Genomic DNA, 19,789 nt, shown 5'->3' with positions numbered 1-19,789 from the left:
TGTTGTAAAGTGAAACATAACGTTTCTGTTTTTCAAAACAAATAATACAAATAGTACTACATTTACTATTTAAGAACACAGTATATATTTTTTTTTGTGTGGTGTGGTGGTACTCAGCACACTGTGTTTGCTTGCGCATGCCTAAACAACTTTCACTAATAAAGCAGGGACGTGCCTATTCAAATATGGTATGTTATGCTGTTTTCAGTCTGTCAATTTTAAAAAAATTGAATTTATCATATTTTCCAGTCTTTTACATCATAATTTGTCATATTTTTCAACCATTAAGAAAATAGCATACAAATATTTATCATATGCAATACGTTTGGTCATGTACATTTTTTTTACTTGTGTAACTTTGTGGTGGACCTCTCGCAAATTACTTTTTCTTTTTAGCGTTATTTAAGTTTGCAAAAAAATAATGTATAATTACTCGGACTCGACTCGACACTTGAAACTTGGACACGAACTCTAACTTCAGGTTTGAGGACTCGACTACAGCACTGTGACTAGAGCACAGTGGTTTCAAAGCACTCTTGGGGGGGGGGGGGGGGATCACATTTAGTTTAGCAAATAATAATAGAAATTTTTTTTTCTGATGTGACATTTGTCCTGAGCAGTGTCTGTGCTAAAAAAAACAAAAACAAAAGAACAGTAAGTTAAGCTTTGTTCAGTATTCCCTATATAAGCTCAGAAATGTTCCTTGTTAGTTTTATAATGTTAAAATAGTTTTATTCCTTTACAAAAAACTAAAATCTGGAGGCAAACTTCAATATTGCTTCAAAATAAGACCCTTCGCCTCATAATATTAGAGCCCTCAGCTTTATCTGCTATTGGAAAAGAAACAAGACAGAATGGAGACCAACCCTAACAACGAATTCCCATCTTCTCATTGTTGATCACTTAGTGCCAGCAAATCTTGCTTTTTGTTTGTTTAGCTGAGCGAGACAGAATTTTTTTTACAGAACTGCAGTTTATGTATGTCACTGAGATTTTGTATTAGTATTATTTTTAGAGAATACTCTGTCCTAAATGTAATAATGTTACACTTATTTGCAAATAATTACAGTATTTGAAATATTAAAAACCCAGGACTTTATTAAATAACCTTGTTCCCAACTCACATACTTTAGACAGCCTTGAGCCTTGAAGAGCTCACTCTGTCATTTTGAAGAGGTATTTTTAATTCAATTAATTCCTAGTTTATCATGTCAGTTTGTAGCAGGCAATTAGTTTTTACAGTTGTCAACTAAACGATATCATGAAAATGTACTGAGCAACCGGCTTGATTTGCTCTGTGAAACTGAGCAGAAAATATCAAATGGAGACTTCCATCGACAGTTAAGTCTGCTGCTGTTGGTTCAAGATATATATATATATATATATATATATATATATATATATATATATATATATTACTATATATATATATCTGTGACACACACACACACACACACACACACACACACAGTGCTATCCCGTTATAGTGCGGAATCAGTTATAACACTGTAAGGTCATGGCTCCCATTTTCCCCACAATGCAATTTGACCCACAAACATTGGGTTTTATTGCCGTCCGGGTAAGCTGACAGCTGAGTCAGACATGCTGCTGTGTGAATGTGCAAGTCTGATTGTTGTTTTTGGTGTGGCCCAGGCTGACAGGGGCCCGGAATAATTGTCCCAATAAACCATGGATTCAAGTACCTGCAAAATTGTGTGTGTCTCCTTTCTTCATTTTCCACTGTACGCTACAATATTAATTTATCCGTTGTAAATTATTTCGGGTACAAAAACGCCAATATTCATTATAAGACGAAACACAAATAACATGGTCTCCAATTATGAACCCCGACAACCGTCTTATAATGGGGTAGCACTATATATGCATATAACCCTCTAACATGCCCTGATGCATTTGGCTCATTGATGAAGATACCCCCTTTTGAATTAGAGATGTTACTCCATCAATTGAAATACATCTGTTTTATTACAGCAAACAAAAGGGTTGTTTGTTGCTCAGTGAACAATATTTCCCCCCACACAGGGGAATAAGAACATAAGAACATAAGAAAGTTTACAAACGAGAGGATGCTATTCAGCCCATCTTGCTAATTTGGCTTGTTAGTAGCTTATTGATCCCAGAATCTCATCAAGCAGCTTCTTGAAGGATCCCAGGGTGTCAGCTTCTACAACACTACTGGTTCCAGACTCATAATTCTCTGTGTAAAAAAGTGCCTCCTATTTTCTGTTCTGAATGCCCCTTTATCTAATCTCCATTTGTGACCCCTGGTCCTTGTTTCTTTTTTCAGGTCGAAAAAGTATCCTAGGTCGACATTGTCAATACCTTTTAGAATTTTGAATGCTTGAATCCGATCGCCTCGTAATCTGCTTTGTTCAAGGGTGAATAAATTCAATCACATTTTTTTAGCCTGTTCGCATATGACATGCCTTTTAAACCCAGGACAATTCTGGTTGCTCTTCTTTACAGTCTTTCTAGAGTTGCAATATCCTTTTTGTAGCGAGGTGACCAGAACTGAACACAATATTCTAGATGAGGTCTTACTAATGCATTGTACAGTTTTAACATTACTTCCCTTGATTTAAATTCAACACTTTTCAATATATATGCAAGCATTTTGTTGACCTTTTTTATAGCTTCCCCACATTGTCTAGATGAAGACATTTCTGAGTTAACATAAACTCCTAGATCTTTTTCATAGGTTCCTTCTTCATTTTCAGTATCTCGCATATGGTATTTATAATGTACATTTATATTGCCTGCATGCACCTTACACTTTTTTCTAAAAATTAAATGTCATTTGCCATGTGTCTGCCCAGTTCTGAATCTTGTCTAGATCATTTTGAATGACCTTTGCTGCTGCAACGGTGTTTGCCACTCCTCCTATTTTTGTGTTGTCTGCAAATTTAACAAGTTTGCTTAATATACCAGAATCTAAGTCATTAATGTAGATTAGGAAGAGCAAAGGACCTAATACTGACCCCTGTGGTACACCACTGGTTACCTCTCTCCATTTTGAGGTTTCTTCTCTAATCAGTACTTTCTGTTTTCTACTTGTTAACCACTCCCTAATCCATGTACATGCATTTCCTTGGATCCCTGCTGCGTTCAGTTTGAGAATTAATCTTTTATGCGGGACTTTGTCAAAAGCTTTCTGGAAATATAAATAAACCATGTCATATGCTTTGCAATTATCCAAAGACGATATTGCATCCTCAAAAATATCAAGCAGGTTAGTTAGACACGATCTCCCTTTCCTGAAACCATGCTGACTATCTCCCAGGATACTGCTACCATATAGGTAATTTTCCATTTTTGATCTTATTATAGTTTCCATATGTTTATGTATACTAGAAGTCAGGCTTATTGGTCTATAGTTACCTGGTTTGGTTTTGTCTCCTTTTTTGTGGATTGGCATTACATTTGCAATTCTCCAGTCTGTCAGTACAACCCCTGTCTCAAGAGACTGTTGCATGATCTTGGTTAGCGGTTTATAAATAACTTCTTTCATTTCTTTGAATACTATTGGGAGGATCTCATCCGGCCCAGGGGATTGGTTTATTTTAAGAGCTCCTAGTCCCTTTAACACTTCTGCCTCTGTTATGCTAAAGTTATTTAAAACTGGAAAGGAACAGGTTGACCATGTTGTCCATGTCCTTGTGGCAGAGCAAAGCTCTGCTCTTTAGAAATTGGCAGGGATGGGGTTAACTTCCCCTACCTGCCTGGGTTTATTATGTTCAGGTGGCTGGGGTTGATTAGTTGATTAGGTTGATTAACGATCAATCAGCGCCCAGCCACCTGATATAAAAGGAGGCCTCTGCTTCTCATTTAGGGAGAGGGAGCTGAGGAAGCAGGTTGGTGTTTGTTTTGTGGTTTTTGAATTTTCTAAATCCAGTGAAGGCATTGCCCAGCCTGGAGACTTTATTTTTGTGAGTTTTGTTTTTGCTTTATTTGTGTTTGAGTATCTGTTATTTTGCCCTTGTGCACTTTATTTTTGTTTATTTATAATAAAATAGTTATTTTTTTGAACTGCAGTCTGTCTCTGGGCCTCTATCCACTCGCCAGCCTGCCACAGTCCTTCTTTGTAAAAACTTGTGAAAAGTAATCATTTGATTTATTTCCTATTTTTTTCTCTTAATCTATGATTTTGCCATTTGTATCTCTTAGACATTTTACTTCCTCCTTGAATGTTCTTTTGCTGTTATGATATTGAAAAAATTCTTTTTTACTTGTGTTTGCAGTTCCAAGTACTTTTTCTGTGTACTTGGTTCTTGGTCCCTTTTAAACACCCTGTGAAGTGCCTTTTGTCTCTGCATATTTTTGTTTTTAATTGACCTATTAAACCCCATTTTGGCAATTTTGTTTTAGAATGATTTCCATTACATGAGAGTAGATGTTAAAAACTTCATGCTGATTTGTTGGTTTAACAAGCAGGTATTGATATATAGTTGGTAATTAATTGTCCTTTGTGTTTAACATCTTGGTACCCTTTAGTAGAGACTATTATCAGTGTAGCAATTAGCTACTGGAATTGTCTTATTCTTCCCTCTGTGATAACCCATTCATCTATGCACTAAGCATCAAAGAGCCATGAAGTTGAAGAATTTAACAATTTAATTTAAAAGATCTCCTAGCTTTATAGCTCAGCACCAGTGAGTACTACGTTAGGCAAAGCAATACAAAATTAAACAAAGTGACGAGTGCCTAAAAACAGAGGCAGTTGAACACTTCTGCTGGAAGACAGAATTGTATTTCTGTTTTTTTTTTATTTTATTCTGAAACACAGATGTGTATGTTCAATGACACCAGAACTGTTGTGAAGAGCTTCAGTGCAGTTTGTACAATTAAGTCTGTTTGTCATTCCTAAGTTTTGAGTTGCAGTAAACAGGGTTGTGGTCTGATGGCTATACCAGAAGGTTGATTAACAGCCACCCTTTTGTAATAGTTACACAATTTTCAGTATTTCTGTATCTGATTTATTCATTCCTTCATTTACTCAATTTAACTGCTATGTACCAGTTGCTTCATCTGATGAATTTGTTTTCAGAAGCTGCCCACAAGAAGTTGAAAAGTACCATACAAAGAAGCACAGAGACAGGGATGGCTGTGGAAATGAGAAACTGCATGGCTCGGCAGCCGAGCCGCGAGTCTACCGATGGGAGCATGAACAGCTACAGCTCGGAGGGGAAGTGAGTCAGGGCTGGGGCTCAGTGAAATGTGATCTTCTTTTATTAGGACAGCTGTTTTCTGTTTTAAACTTTCATTGCACCGAATTGACTTGTGTTACCTTCAACAGTAATTAGACTACCAATGCAGTATTTTTTTTTAAAGGTGGATAGTGTCTTGTACTGTTTTGTTTGCAGAAAGTTGACGTTTATTTTTGTTTCTTCACAAGTAATGCGCCACTTAAATACATTAAGCTAATGAAATAATGCCAGTGAATCTTGCCTAATGTGTATTGCAATCGTTTTGCAGGTCTTACATTTTCCTATTTGCAAGATGGGCACATTATGATGATTTTTTTTTAATGAGATATTACACTTCTAGTTCACTGCATTCCACTTCAAAGGTCATCTTAAGGAACTTAGTCGACATTGAAAACACGTCCGTTATAAATGGTACTATGGTAAAAATTTGACCATAGTAAAAGCACAGCAAAGAGTAATGAAGCACAGTGAAAGCATGGTAAAGCATGTTAATAAACATGGTAAACCAGGGTAAATGATGGTCAATACATGGTATTACCATGGAAAAGGCATGGTAGAAGTAAAAAAATACCATGGGAAACTTGTATAAGGGCTTGAAGTTTGAGGGGGTTCAAGTTCTTGTAAAGCAAAAGATAGCAGAAAGATGGAACATTTTATTTGGAAATTATTTTAGATTTTTTCTTGACAAATATGTTTTCCAAGAACTCAAGCAATGTATTCTCAATGTCAACTGTTAAAATACCTTTACACATCAAATACACATTTACATAATCTTTTCATGTGGATGGTGCTACATAGGTAAGATATTTGTTATGGTTTGTTGCTGGAAATCACCAGGTGTTTCTGGCTACTGAATTTGCTACCAGGGCCTTGAAGAGCTTACATTAAAGCATTGGTGTTAGTTTTCACATAATATACAGAACATTTAAAAAAATAATGACATCCATTTTTAATTAAAGGTCAAATGTTTAGTTGTGTATTGCTGGCAGATAATTCTGCCCTGTAGAATAATCCTTTCAAGTATGGTTATGTAACTTTAAAATTGATGTTTTTACACAGCAGTATATGGTTTATTAACACTAACCTGTTTAAACCAACTTGAGAAAGAAGACACTCTAAGCCCTAAGCATTTTAACAAAAAGTAATAACAATAATTTTAAAAATGCAGTCATTTGTCCTGCACGTCAGTTTTTTAACCACGTATGCTCAATTCTAATGAGGCTCTGTCACGATTTTGGGATGAAGGTATATTACTCTGCATCTTTGAAGTCTAAAAAGTCAGAAAGAAATTCTGTTCTCATAGTCAAGGCAAATATACAAATATGGTTCTAACAGATCAGACTAAAGAATGTGCTATGACAGTACATTCTTTTAGGTAATACCAACCAATTGTCTATACACTATGACTCTCAGTCTCAATGAAATGCCTTGAATAGTAATACTGGAAACTGAATGGCAGTGTATGGGCAAATGCACCACATTGAAAAATGCCCTCAATCATGCATTTTTTATTTTTTTATTTTAATGAGCAATGGCCCAGTGGAATTTGGAATGCAAACATGTTTCAACCAATTACGGGCTGATAAATACCAAAAGGCTCCTCGATTCTGTGATATTGAATACTTCAAATGGTTGGCATTTTCATCTGACAACAGCATTCATAATTATATGAATTAGCAAATGGGAAGAATGCACACCATAAGACAGAAAGATGAAACCTGTTTGGAAAAAGAGATAGATGTAGCCATGGAATGTTTTTTTTTTTTTTTTTTTTTTTTTTTTTTAAATACCCATACAATTTCCATTTTTAAGGGTTAATGCCGTACAATGTAAATACAGTCCATATTCTGAAATTCTCTTGTCATATAGGTTACTGTAGATGTTAACAGATAAACAATTTGCTAAAAGTCAAGTTTGTCAAGTTGAAATCTGTGAACATTTAAAGTCTGGATATAACTTTATTCTAAAGTTCATAATACATTGCAGCATTTCAAACAACACATATTGATGAGTTGCAAGGGACACACCAACGGCAACGGAAATCATCTTGCAGTTTGAGCAGACAATGTGCCCAAATCACACAAGGTGAAATTGCTTCTAATAATAAGAGACACACTATACAAGATTCCAACATAAAAATAGTCCTGTCTGAGAGGGGCCCCTGCTGAACTGAATGACCTACGTTTTAGCTTCTTATTGGCAATTGGTCAGCCATTGGAGATGCACACATGGGTGGGGTAGGATTGGTCTGTAATATACTATAGCGAAAATATAATAGGACCTGAAAGAAGTTTAACTCCAATGAGCTTGGCTTCTACAATGAAAAACACATTTGTATAAAATAAAAATCATTACCCTAGAATTCTAGTTTGGAAACATTAATCGTTTTTATTTTCCTTAGTTTAGTAAATCTGTTGTTTTGTACAAAATACAATATTACCATAGTACCTCCTGTATGTGTTTATATTTCAAGCACTTATTTATTCAAACAATCTCACAGTGTAAGTACATATTAATGTGGATGACAGGATATGAAGTTGACAGGCAGACAAAAAACAAACAAATCGATGGGTACACATTTGCTGTGCTTTCAAGTGACATCAATTAACCCTTTTATGTTTATTAACTAAGCTGCCACGTTGATCTGATTCAGTAAAATGTAGGTTGAATTAACAATAATATGTTACTGTAAACTATACATAATGTGTTAGACACATTTAATACATGCATTTATTTATATGTATTTCCGAGTTTTTATGTATTTATCTGCTAAAACATTGAAGCATTGGTTAAACTTATGTGACAAGGATTCAAATGTTTACAGTATAAACTAAAATATTACTTCCCACTGAATTTTAGTAAGAACCAGGGAAACATCAAATGATCGATTCCTTGTTTATTCATGTGGACAGCTTTATTCCAACTCTAATTCACAGCTGCTTACTTCCCATAATACTAAATGTATACATTGATTAGCTTAATGGACCATTTCTTTCAAAGTGTAAAGAAAGTGTTGTTGATGCCACCATGACCTTGGGTTTTATTTTCACGCTTCTCTTTCTAGTTTGATATTCTCTGGGGTGAGGTTAGGAGCTGACAGCCAGTTCAGTGACTTCCTTGATGGGATAGGACCGGCACAGCTGGTTGGTCGACAGACTCTCGCCACTCCTGCCATGGGTAAGTGATCATCTTCTTAGTAACAATTCTACCAAACAAGGTACAGGACAGGCATTAGGGGTGTGCCAGTTATGGCAATGTTACCCTTTAGGCTGTATGACTTAACCTGCGACAATTAATTACAAGAAAAAGAAGCCTGACATAACTTATAGTCATGCGTAATAACCCGCAGTTACCTATTCTATTTGAGCCACTCTGGTCTTACTTCTGCAATTGAAAACCTTTCAACTCATGCCTCTTTTCCACTGTATGACCGAGCTGCGCTGCAGCTGTACCGAGCCCCCACGGTGCAGTTAAGAAGAGCCTGGATTGTTTTTCCAGTGCAGAGCCGAGCTGTGCTACTGACATCACATGCAACAAAAGACAGTTGTTTTTAATTATTGTTGTTAATTAACTCAGTTTGCCAAAATAAATGGTGTCCAAATTTTAATAGACTAATGGTACAGCTGTATCTTGTATTGCTATATTTTGTAAATATATTTTGGAATTTCTTTATTCCAAAAAATTTACTGATATCAACTTACTAATTTTTTTTTTTATTTTCCACAAACATATTAATGTAATAAAGGTCAAGGATGAGAAATATTTGTGTTTTTGAGTGTGTGAGTTAAGTATGCCATACCCGCAGTTTATGTCCATTTACTTAAATTCAGGCCTAAACTTTTTCAAGACTCCAGATCTTCCGGTAAAGTAATGACAAAAAAATCCTTAACCCTCCCCTTGAAGGCTTTGAAGGCTGTCATCCATATCACATCTTAATCTAATCTATTACATATTTAACAAGGAACAAATATCATCTCTGGTTAATTACGATGGCAAAAGTGGAAATATCCAGTTGAAAGCAGTTAAAAGTTACTTTTCATCAACCCATATGTGTGGCATTACTGTATTATATATGCCCTTTAAATGAAGCCATATATAAATTGAGTTTCTGGGGTCTTTCATTCTAACAGGTGATATTCAGATCGGGATGATGGACAAGAAAGGGCAGTTAGAAGTTGAAGTTATCAGAGCGCGTGGCCTCACAGCAAAGCCAGGTTCCAAAAACCTTCCTGGTGAGTGACACAGAACATAAAACCGTGTCCTTGTTACCATATGCAATTCTACAGTACAAATAAGCATATGCATTATGCTCCTGCAAAAGTGAAAGTGTAAAATAGTGTAGGTAAAAGTCCCACTTCTGTATAAAAAAAAAAAAAAAAAAAAAAAAAAAAAAACACAATCCTTACAGTTTATAAACCCTTATGTTTTTGGTAACAACATGTTGGTAGTGACTCCCAGTTTAGGAAATGTGTCTAATGCAAATATTGATTTGACTTGTTGTTTTTCAGCTCCATATGTTAAGGTCTACCTGCTGGAGAATGGAATATGCGTAGCCAAAAAGAAAACAAAGATTGCACGAAAAACACTTGACCCCTTGTATCAGCAATCATTGCTTTTTGAGGAGAGTCCACAGGGTAAAGTTTTACAGGTCAGCGAACCACTGTACATCATTTTCCATTTCTATGCACGATTCATTTGAATTTGTCTTAAATCAACATGGACTTGTTTCATCTGTAAGTTGCGTGTTAAAGATTGTTCCTGTTCTTGCTTTGCATAGCACTGTGTAACAATTTTTTTTTTTTTTGTTCCTGGGTAGTAAGTGTTATTTCCTAATTGCTTATGCCTCAAAAGTATAGAAAATGGCTATTATTCACCACAAACTTTGCTTTTGTGACCAGGACAGTGATATTTCAGAATATCATTATTTCCAATGGGAAAACGGGCAAATGTGTGTCTTTTCCTTCACATAAAGTCAGAAAAAAACAACATATGAATCCAAATTAACATGTATTTATACTAAAGTAATACAAAAATGACTACAAAAGATTTAGAAGTGAGTAGTTTTTTTGAGATTTACGATTATACTGTATTACTTTAGTATAAATACATGTTAATTTGGATTATAATGTTGTTTTTTTCTGACTTTATGTGAACGAAAAGACACACATTTGCCCATTTTCCCATTGGAAATAGTGATATTTTGAAATATCATTGTCCTGGTCACAAAAGCAAAGTTTGTGGGGAATAATAGCCATTTTCTATACTTTTGAGGCATAAGCAGTTAGGAAATAACACTTACTACCCAGGAACAAAAATTGTGTTACATAGTGTAGTCAGTACGGTAGAAAAGGGTATTTACAGGGTCTGTATTCTTCTCTAACTATATCAGATATTTTCCCTGAACTCCAAATGTATGCCTATGGAAATGTATGTAAATTGCCTGAAACCAAGAAAATAATGACAGGTTGGATGGGATAAAATCATTTGACATTTTCTCTTCTTCAACACTGTTAAATGTGTTTCTTCTAAACAGGTGATAGTCTGGGGAGACTATGGGCGCATGGACCACAAATGTTTCATGGGAGTTGCACAGATCCTATTGGAAGAGTTGGACTTGACCAGTATGGTGATTAGCTGGTACAAACTGTTTCCGCCTTCTTCCCTGGTGGATCCCACATTAACACCACTCGCCCGCCGGGCTTCCCAGTCATCTCTTGAAAGTTCAACTGGACCTCCTTGCATAAGATCATAGTGACCTGGTTGAAGATTCATACTAACGTACAACTTAGCAACTGGGACAACAATCAGAACCAGACGTAAACATGATCAAATCTTTGTTGGAGCCAGACAATCACTCCTGTTGTTTTTTGCCGGTAGTACTTTTTTTAAAGAATAGGGCTGTTAAAAAATGGTAATAATAATAATATCACTATGCTGCTTTTGATTGGCAGAACCTAGTGGGCTAGTGAGAGCCCTTGTTATTTGTGATATTATACAATCAGAATCATGAGTAATATACTGTAGCTTAAAAGGAAACTAGAAAGTCCCTGACTCCATTTAATGAAAAAAAAAAAAGGTTTGTCCACACTTTGAGTGAAACCGTAAGCAGTGTTAACAGGATTTTTCTGCACTTTTTCCACGATGCTGGCAGAGTCCCTTTAGAAGTGCTGTAGTCTGTCTCTGTAAGCATTGGAAAGTGTTCAACAATTAAGAGCAACCCCCACTCCCCTCAGGATGCCACTGGTTCCCAGCCTGGTTCTTAGCTCTCTCTCTCTAGTTTACAACAACACTTGTGCTGTTCCTTTCTTTTCTTTTTTCTTTTGTATACAGGCTCACATGTTTGCATTATGAACACAGGTTTTTATGTTTTGCATGGGGGAAAATGTTCTGAAGCAATTTCTTTAAAGCAGCTTAAGTCTTAAGTCTTCATTGTGACAGAAAAACATTAGCTTGTAATCCCGTTTTTTTTTGTTTTTTTTCCCACTGCAATCATAAAGAGTTTTCTGTGAATAAATGTATGCTTGACTTCCAGAGATGTTGACCAATAAAGGGTGTTTAACATATGACACTTTTGAGCTGTACCCAGGATCCTCTGGAAGCGTGTTGCTTTGGACACCTCTGTTTGCCCTGGATAGAGCACGGTACAATTTGTTTGGGTTGCAGTGAAAGGTTTTGGTGAAATGTCCTCCACAGGTTTAATGTCAGACTTCAGTTTTACATTATGTTGAGATTAATCCAAGCAGAAAAGCTTAATATTTTACTGCAAAAGGTTTAACTTTTGAAGAAAAAGAAGCCAAATTACAATTCCCTCTTTGTCTATTTTATTTTATCTTTGCCTTGACAAAAAAATCCATTTGTGGATCATTTCTTCTTTTCCTTGTCAAAAAAAATAAACCTCTTTGTTAATTTCTGTAAATGTGACAAAAAGACTGCAGACTGTGCCACTGCAATGATCGTGTCTCTTTAACAGGCCATTTTATTTTATAATTACACAAGTAGAGCAGCATGACTCTGGAACTGTTCAAAGCTGCATGCACATTTTGTAAACACAAAACAACAACAAAGAAAAGGTTATTTAAATAAATGTGTGTTAGTACCACAGAGGCCAGCTTGTATGTTGCATGTACTCGTACAGTTTGCTCGTACTTATTATAAAAAGAGATACCCGAGAAATTGAAGCCGTTCGTTTTTGCATATAGATATTTTGCAGACTTTGATCCAAGCTGTTTCTCTCAGTCTGGTGCTAAATGTCTATAGACAGACTTTATTTTTTACCCTATGGAGAAAAAGTGACGTAGTACAGACCAAACCTCTTCAAATAAATATGTTGGTGTAGAGTCTTACTGTGGGGCTGTAACAGATATAGAAATTGTACAAACAAGATTTTAATTTGTGTATATACACACACACACACACACACACACACACACAGAGGCAGTCCTCGATTTATGACGCACAGCACTTACGACTCTTTTGCATTATTACCCTGCTTGAATATACAACGTCGATACAGCATTTACGATACGGCGAGACCTGAGCCATGCATCACGTGCGCATGCTCGGGGTCTGAACCGCAGTACCTGCCTTGGTCGCCCTGACTTAGTCTAGCGTTTTTTTTTATGCATGTAACTTTTTTTTGTAGACTTTATTTGCCCTTAACAATGTCTGATAAATCAACTGACTCAAAACGAAACCTAAGCTGTGAACTCTGTCACATGATGAAGGGCTTAACTTCAGGCGATCGTATTTCCTGCTAGGAGTACCACATACACACACTGAATGCATCACTGGAAAGCCCCTAGTCTGTACCTTTAAACAAGCCAGGTAGGTGTCTGAATAATATGAGCGAAATCACCGGGCTGATTAAAGATTTAAATAAATATTTGCATGGGTACAATATAACGGGTAGTTTTTGTAAAACTATATTATCTGGCCAAAGAATCAGGAACGTAACCCCAATTTATAACATAGTTTACCTATGGGAAAATGCGCCTTGACTTACGACGCTTCGACTTACAACGCGACTTTCAGGAACCAATTGTGTCGTAAGAGCGAGGACTGCTTGTATATACACACACACGCACATGCATACACAAACACTGCCTGCACCAAGTGATTCTCTGTTACTAACAAATAAGCCAGGACTAATCTGTTCCTAATTCTGCAGGGCAAACAAAGTTGGTCACTGCTTGACCTGCTGGAAGAGCTGCAGCATTGGTGCACGAACATTAGAATGTATTGTTTTAGTGTAACAATGGCCTAAGTTAACTACTGGTAATTGGACGGTATCTTTCTATTTAAATCAGTTGTCTGAACAACCCCCTGTGCTTCTAAATGAACTTCCAACTCATGTCATGTAAACATGTTTAATAAAGTTTACTTTTCATGTCCAGCAAGGCTGATTTGTTTACTTGGTCAGTATTATTGGTTTCACAGATATGTTTGTATGACTGATGTGGCTCTTCAGCTGACTCATGCATATTTATATATTGTGGTAATGGCCCGGCTAGTACTGTCTGCCCCTTGAAATACTTGACCCACACTCAGAAATTGCAGTCTAAGCACTTCAGTGCATTTTTATTTAACACAAATAAAAGGTTTGAACAAAACTCAGATACAAAACAAAATAATCAAAGAAAATGCTAACTCATTTTTGGAGAACTTACTACACAGTAGTGTTTTGTTTCCCTGGCTATCGTCAGGATGGATAAGCCGTTTTCCTGACAATACACCAAACAAAGGGATCTTATTTCACCCAGATACACACCGTATACACGGGGACAGATGTTTGACTCAGATTCAATGGAGTTACAAAAGATCTTGTAATTATGTTTGTTTCCTCGTTCTCTTTTCTCACCAATACCTCTCAGACGCTCTCCTACACACCTTTATATACAGGTGGATTAGCTAATTAAACAACCAATTACCCAATAAAACAACGAATAGAATGCTAATTACAATAATCCATCACGTATCCGCCCTTCATATATCCTCCCTAACCGTTAATCCACCGTGATCAACCTCTTCAGCAATGTTAGTTTATTACTGAACAGAGAAGATTAGTTCACAGATTGAAAACTTTGGTGGGATCTACATACACTGTGGTATGTACTCCATGCACTGCCATTGCTGGTAGTGTCACCTGAGCTGTTCAATATATTGATATGTAAATAAATCCTATTATATTGTGCTATAGCCTCCAGCCGAGGCTGGTTTGCGCCCTTTAAACAGTGGACCATGACACAGAAACTAGTTTAGCACTTTCGTGCAGACTTCTTTACAAAAAATAAAACAGAAACACAAAACAAATGCCTAACTCCAGTTGAGAGTACTAACTAAACTTTTGTTTCCCTAACTAAAGGGTTGGGATGGCTAAGCCATTTTCCCCCAAAAAAACACTCCTTTAAACTACCAGGCTGGTCAAAGCCTTCACTGTTTTTTTTCTTCTGAAGCATTCGACTCACCACCAGAAACTTACAACACACAGTTGTTTTTCATTTAAGCGCCAAAACTCACATTCTTCTTGGTTGTGCACACAGTACTCTTGTATTCTTCTTGGTTGTGCACACAGTACTCTTGTATTCTTCTTGGTTGTGCACACAGTACTCTTGTATTCTTCTTGGTTGTGCCACAGTACTCTTGTATTATTCTTGGTTGTGCACACAGTACTCTCGTGTTATTCTTGGTTGTGCACACAGTACTCTTGTATTATTCTTGGTTGTGCACACAGTACTCTCATGTTATTCTTGGTTGTGCACACAGTACTCTTGTGTCATTCTTGGTTGTACACACAGTACTCTTGTGTTATTCTTGATTGTGTTCACAGTACTCTCGTGTTATTCTTGATTGTGCACACTGTACTCTCATGTTATTCTTGGTTGTGCACACAGTACTCTTGAGTTATTCTTGATTGTGCTCACAGTACTCTTGTGTCATTCTTGGTTGTGCACACAGTACTCTCGTATTATTCTTGGTTGTGCACACAGCACTCTTGTGTTATTCTTGATTGTGCTCACAGTACTCTTGTGTCATTCTTGGTTGTACACACTGTACTCTCATGTTATTCTTGGTTGTACACACCGTATTCTCATGTTATTCTTGGTTGTGCTCACAGTACTCTTGTGTTATTCTTGGTTGTGTTCACAGTACTCTCACATTCTTGATTGTACAAACAGTACTTCGCTTCCCCTTAATGGAGCTTCAAGCTTCCTTTTTATATAATGTGGGTGTTCTCAATTAGCACCAATAATCTAATTTGGGAACAGTCATATTATCACGTGTATTTGGCAGGGATAGGTATTAACCCCATTCCTGCCAACCACCACCAAAACATACAACCGTAACACTTTATTTACAGGAAGAGGTCTTCATGCATTTCGTTTATAAGAATCACTGATATAAGAATCAACTGCATATAGTGATGAAAACCACTGGGACAAAATTATTCCTATACTAACCAGGCTAAAATATTCAGCTTGTAAGAATCATTTCGGGGCATGTAATACGGTACTTCATCAAATTTACAAACCGCTAACCAAGATCATGCAGCAGTCTCTTGACACAGGGGTGGTACCGACAGAATGGAAAATTGCAAACGTAATACCGATCCACAAAAAGGGAAACAAAACTGAACCAGGTAACTACAGACCAGTAAGCCTGACTTCTATTATATACAAACTTATGGAAACTATAATAAGATCCAAAATGGAAAATTACCTATATGGTAACAGGGTCCTGGGAGACAGTCAGTCGACAGTCAGGGAGATCGTGTCTAACTAACTTGCTTGATTTTTTTGAGGATGCAACATTGATAATGGATAATTGCAAAGCATATGACATGGTTTATTTAGATTTCCAGAAAGCTTTTGACAAAGTCCCGCACAAAAGATTAATTCTCAAACTGAACGCAGTTGGGATTCAAGGAAACACATGTACATGGATTAGGGAGTGGTTAAAATGTAGAAAACAGAAAGTACTGATTAGAGGAAAAACCTCAGAATGGAGTGTGGTAACCAGCGGTGTACCACAGGTATCAGTATTAGGTCCTCTGCTGTTCCTAATCTACATTAATGATTTAGATTCTGGTATAGTAAGCAAACTTGTTAAATTTGCAGACGACACAAAAGTAGGAGGCATGACAAACACTGTTGTAGCAGCAAAGGTCATTCAAAATGATCTAGACAAGATTCAGAACTGGGCAGACACATGGCAAATGACATTTAATAGAGAAAAGTGTAAGGTACTGCACGCAGGAAATAAAAATGTACATTATAAATATCATATGGGAGATACTTAAATTGGAGAAGGAATCTATGAAAAAGACCTAGGAGTTTTTGTTGACTCAGAAATGTATTCATCTAGACAATGTGGGGAAGCTATAAAAAAGGCTAACAAGATGCTCGGATACATTGTGAAAAGTGTTGAATTTAAATCAAGGGAAGTAATGTTAAAACTGTACAATGCACTAGTAAGACCTCATCTTGAATATTGTGTTCAGTTCTGGTCACCTCACTAAAAAAAGGATATTGCTGCTCTAGAAAGAGTGCAAAGAAGAGCGACCAGAATTATTCCGGGCTTAAAAGGCATGTCATATGCAGACAGGCTAAAATAATTGAATCTGTTCAGTCTTGAACAAAGAAGACTACGTGGCGATCTAATTCAAGCATTCCAAATTCTAAAAGGTATTGACAGTGTCGACCCAAGGGACTTTTTCAGCCTGAAAAAAGAAACAAGGACCAGGGGTCACAAATGAAGATTAGACAAAGGGGCATTCAGAACAGAAAATAGGAGGCACTTTTTTACACAGAGAATTGTGAGGGTCTGGAATCAACTCCCCAGTAATGTTGTTGAAGCTGATACCCTGGGATCCTTCAAGAAGCTGCTTGATGAGATTCTGGGATCAATAAGCTACTAACAACCAAACGACCTCTCGTTTGTAAACTTTCTTATGTTCTTATGTTCTTATGTTCTTAGTGCAATGACGTATGCAGCCAATAAAACTGCTTTGGAATTTGAATTTGATCACATCTCGCGTGATTAGGCATGTATGTAGTGTGGACAGTGCAATGATGTCGGAACCACTGCATTGTTTGTAATCAAACATGACTGCACCACTGCCTTGGGCAAATATGTTTTTTTTTTTTTTTGGTGTTCTCTGTTAGCGAAAATGTTTTTCAGTAAAGTAAATGCACATTCATTGAATACATACTGAGTGCAGCAGTCTTATTGTGTAATATGCATATAGAGGGAGTGGGATTGCTGTGCTTTGCATTGAGGTGGAGAGATTTGCAAAATAAGTAAGCCAGATTCTTAAATACAGTGGTAGTCCTGACAATAAATACTGTATTGTAATGTCATTTTAATTCAAAGGCCATTACACGTAACACCTAGTTAAACTAGGCACCCTCACAAGACGATCGCTTTTCAAGTTTACTGTAGTAAAATAGGATTCTGCAGCCTTGAGTAAACATAATCGTGATCATATAACAAGTTGCTTACCCATGAGAACTTGTTTTGATGCATTGTCCTCAGTGATTGAGCACCATCATCTTTATACTGTATTTAAACTGCTGATGGCACACTTTTGCTAATGTGACAGAGTAGCCAAGGACAATGTAAATTATCAGGCTGGAGTCTTGAGTTACAGTTTTAAACCAGTGTTGGTTTTATTTTCCTTAAACTGCGGTGGTGAAACAAACCGCTAATAAAACAAAAAAAATAAACCTCTCTCTCAGCTGGAGCACTAAGTAAACAATACAGTACTTATGTGTGGAACAAACACTAGATCTCTTACTCACATTTTGGTTTCTGTTTCTCTTTTTTATTTCTTTCTTTCTTCTCTATACCCCCATCACAAAGCTGTCGGCTAAGCCCTTTTTATCGATGTGTCATTAACTTTAACAAGCAGTTAACCAATTGACCATTATCCTTAATTCTTTAAGGAAAAGCAGCTGTAGATTTTTCATGGGTGTGCATACATGCAAGAACTTGTGACATCTACTGATCACCCCATTACACTGCAGGGAACAAGCGCTTATCATTCTCATACTAACATACCGATTTTGCACCACTGTAATCATATCTGTCCGCTTTTAAGAATCAAGTCACCTGGGATGGATGTGATTCTTATAAATGGAGTGCACTCTGTATATTTCTTGTTTTTAGTTTATAATGAGGCTCTTGCTTTTAGAATGTGTATTCTTTACAATTATGTTAGCTTGCTCCAGACGAAAGGCATAGCCCATAAAATGTACTTCAAATATAATGGGGACGTTAGAGTGGAGGTCATTTTTCTAACTTCACATGCAGAAGTGGGTAGAGAGTATTGAATATAAGCCTGACGTTACCTGTAACAGTACTGAGTGAGGGGATTTTTTTTTTCAGTCTTCTGGATGTTTTTTAGCAGGGGTTCTGATACAATACCAGGTGCTTAACTGATAGCCAGCACTGTTGAATGCAATCCATTGTTCTTTTGAGCCACACGGTTCCTTTTCTTACAATGTATATAGCTATAGTTTGAGAGGCCCTGTTATGAAATGCCAACGCAGTGCTAATGGGCACCATCGTATGTCAGCCATGCTCGGAACAGGAAGGAAATGCATGGCCCTTTTTATGAAATGTAAGAATGAAAGAACGCCAGTGAAATGAAAGGTGCCTACAGCTATCTGGCAGGAACAGCACAGACAATTGCCCTGGCTGGCTTAAAATAGGTTACAGAGAATTTTTTTTTAAAGTTTTATGTGGATGTGGTCATTTTGAATACTTAGTAAAATTAAATGTGCATAGCGTTACCCAAACCACATACAGCTGTCAAGATATATCGACGATTGAGACAGTAATGTACTGGTAAGGTGGTTTTTTTTTTGCAAAATAACCAATAAACCTTTGCTTGGCGATTTGAAATAGTTTTCTGTGGTGTTTTTGTGCTTAAAATTAGAACAGTAAGAATACATGTTTTCTATGCTACATTCTTAGACAGATGTACCAACCGAGAAGAACTGGGTCAATTGCATTGATTTACTACAATTCGTTTCCAGTAATTAGCTTCAAATTGTGTTGACTTTGTTTTGATTCATGTCGATTATGTTATGGTATTAATGCAATAACTCAAATTTTGAAATGTTCTGATATGTCTGTGCTTTAACTATGAGTTAATGTAGGCAAGCTCGTCCAAAGTGTCTTTCTATATTAGTAAGCACCAGCACCATCTAGTGTATATTCAAGAAAACAGCCTATGAAACACAGGTTTTGGACAATCGCTACCACTTGTGGGATACAATGCTTCTTACATTCTTTTGCCCATGTGTTTGGTTATCTATTCAGGGATCATAAGATATTTAATAAACAAGGGGTTGAATTGGAGTTAATTGGGTAATACTTTCCCAATTTTAGGTCGAACATCATTTAGAGAAAATTGATACATTTGTGTGATGGTTCTCTCATTATAATAAGTATAATTTTTAGTTTATACACAGAATTGATTATCTGAAGTCTGTTAAGCAGATTATCAGTGAACCCGAAGAAAATCTGTTCCCCTCTAAAAAAAAAACATTTCAAAAAGTTTT

At 36.6% G+C, this 19,789-nt stretch overlaps 1 protein-coding gene across 15 annotated transcripts in view; it reads left to right on the top strand.

Moving 5' to 3' along the window:
• The window catches only part of LOC121316827 (regulating synaptic membrane exocytosis protein 1-like), a 127,817-nt gene extending 114,927 nt beyond the window's left edge, over positions 1–12,890 (top strand). For 14 of the 15 annotated variants that reach the window (XM_041252058.1, XM_041252056.1, XM_041252063.1 and 11 more), the window contains 5 exons: positions 5,066–5,207; positions 8,290–8,402; positions 9,356–9,457; positions 9,734–9,873; positions 10,759–12,890. In XM_041252058.1, the coding sequence (XP_041107992.1) occupies positions 5,066–5,207; positions 8,290–8,402; positions 9,356–9,457; positions 9,734–9,873; positions 10,759–10,977 (716 nt within the window). In that variant the 3' untranslated portion in view covers positions 10,978–12,890. The remainder of the gene's footprint in view (positions 1–5,065; positions 5,208–8,289; positions 8,403–9,355; positions 9,458–9,733; positions 9,874–10,758) is intronic. The other variant, XM_041252055.1, reaches the window with a different exon arrangement.
• The last annotated feature ends 6,899 nt before the right edge of the window (positions 12,891–19,789 follow it).

The sequence above is a fragment of the Polyodon spathula genome, chromosome 6 (assembly GCF_017654505.1).
Source record: "Polyodon spathula isolate WHYD16114869_AA chromosome 6, ASM1765450v1, whole genome shotgun sequence".
NCBI classification, from domain to species: Eukaryota; Metazoa; Chordata; class Actinopteri; order Acipenseriformes; family Polyodontidae; genus Polyodon; species Polyodon spathula.
The sequence above is the reverse complement of the archived record's forward strand: the minus strand, read 5'-3'. Positions and strand labels throughout refer to the sequence as shown.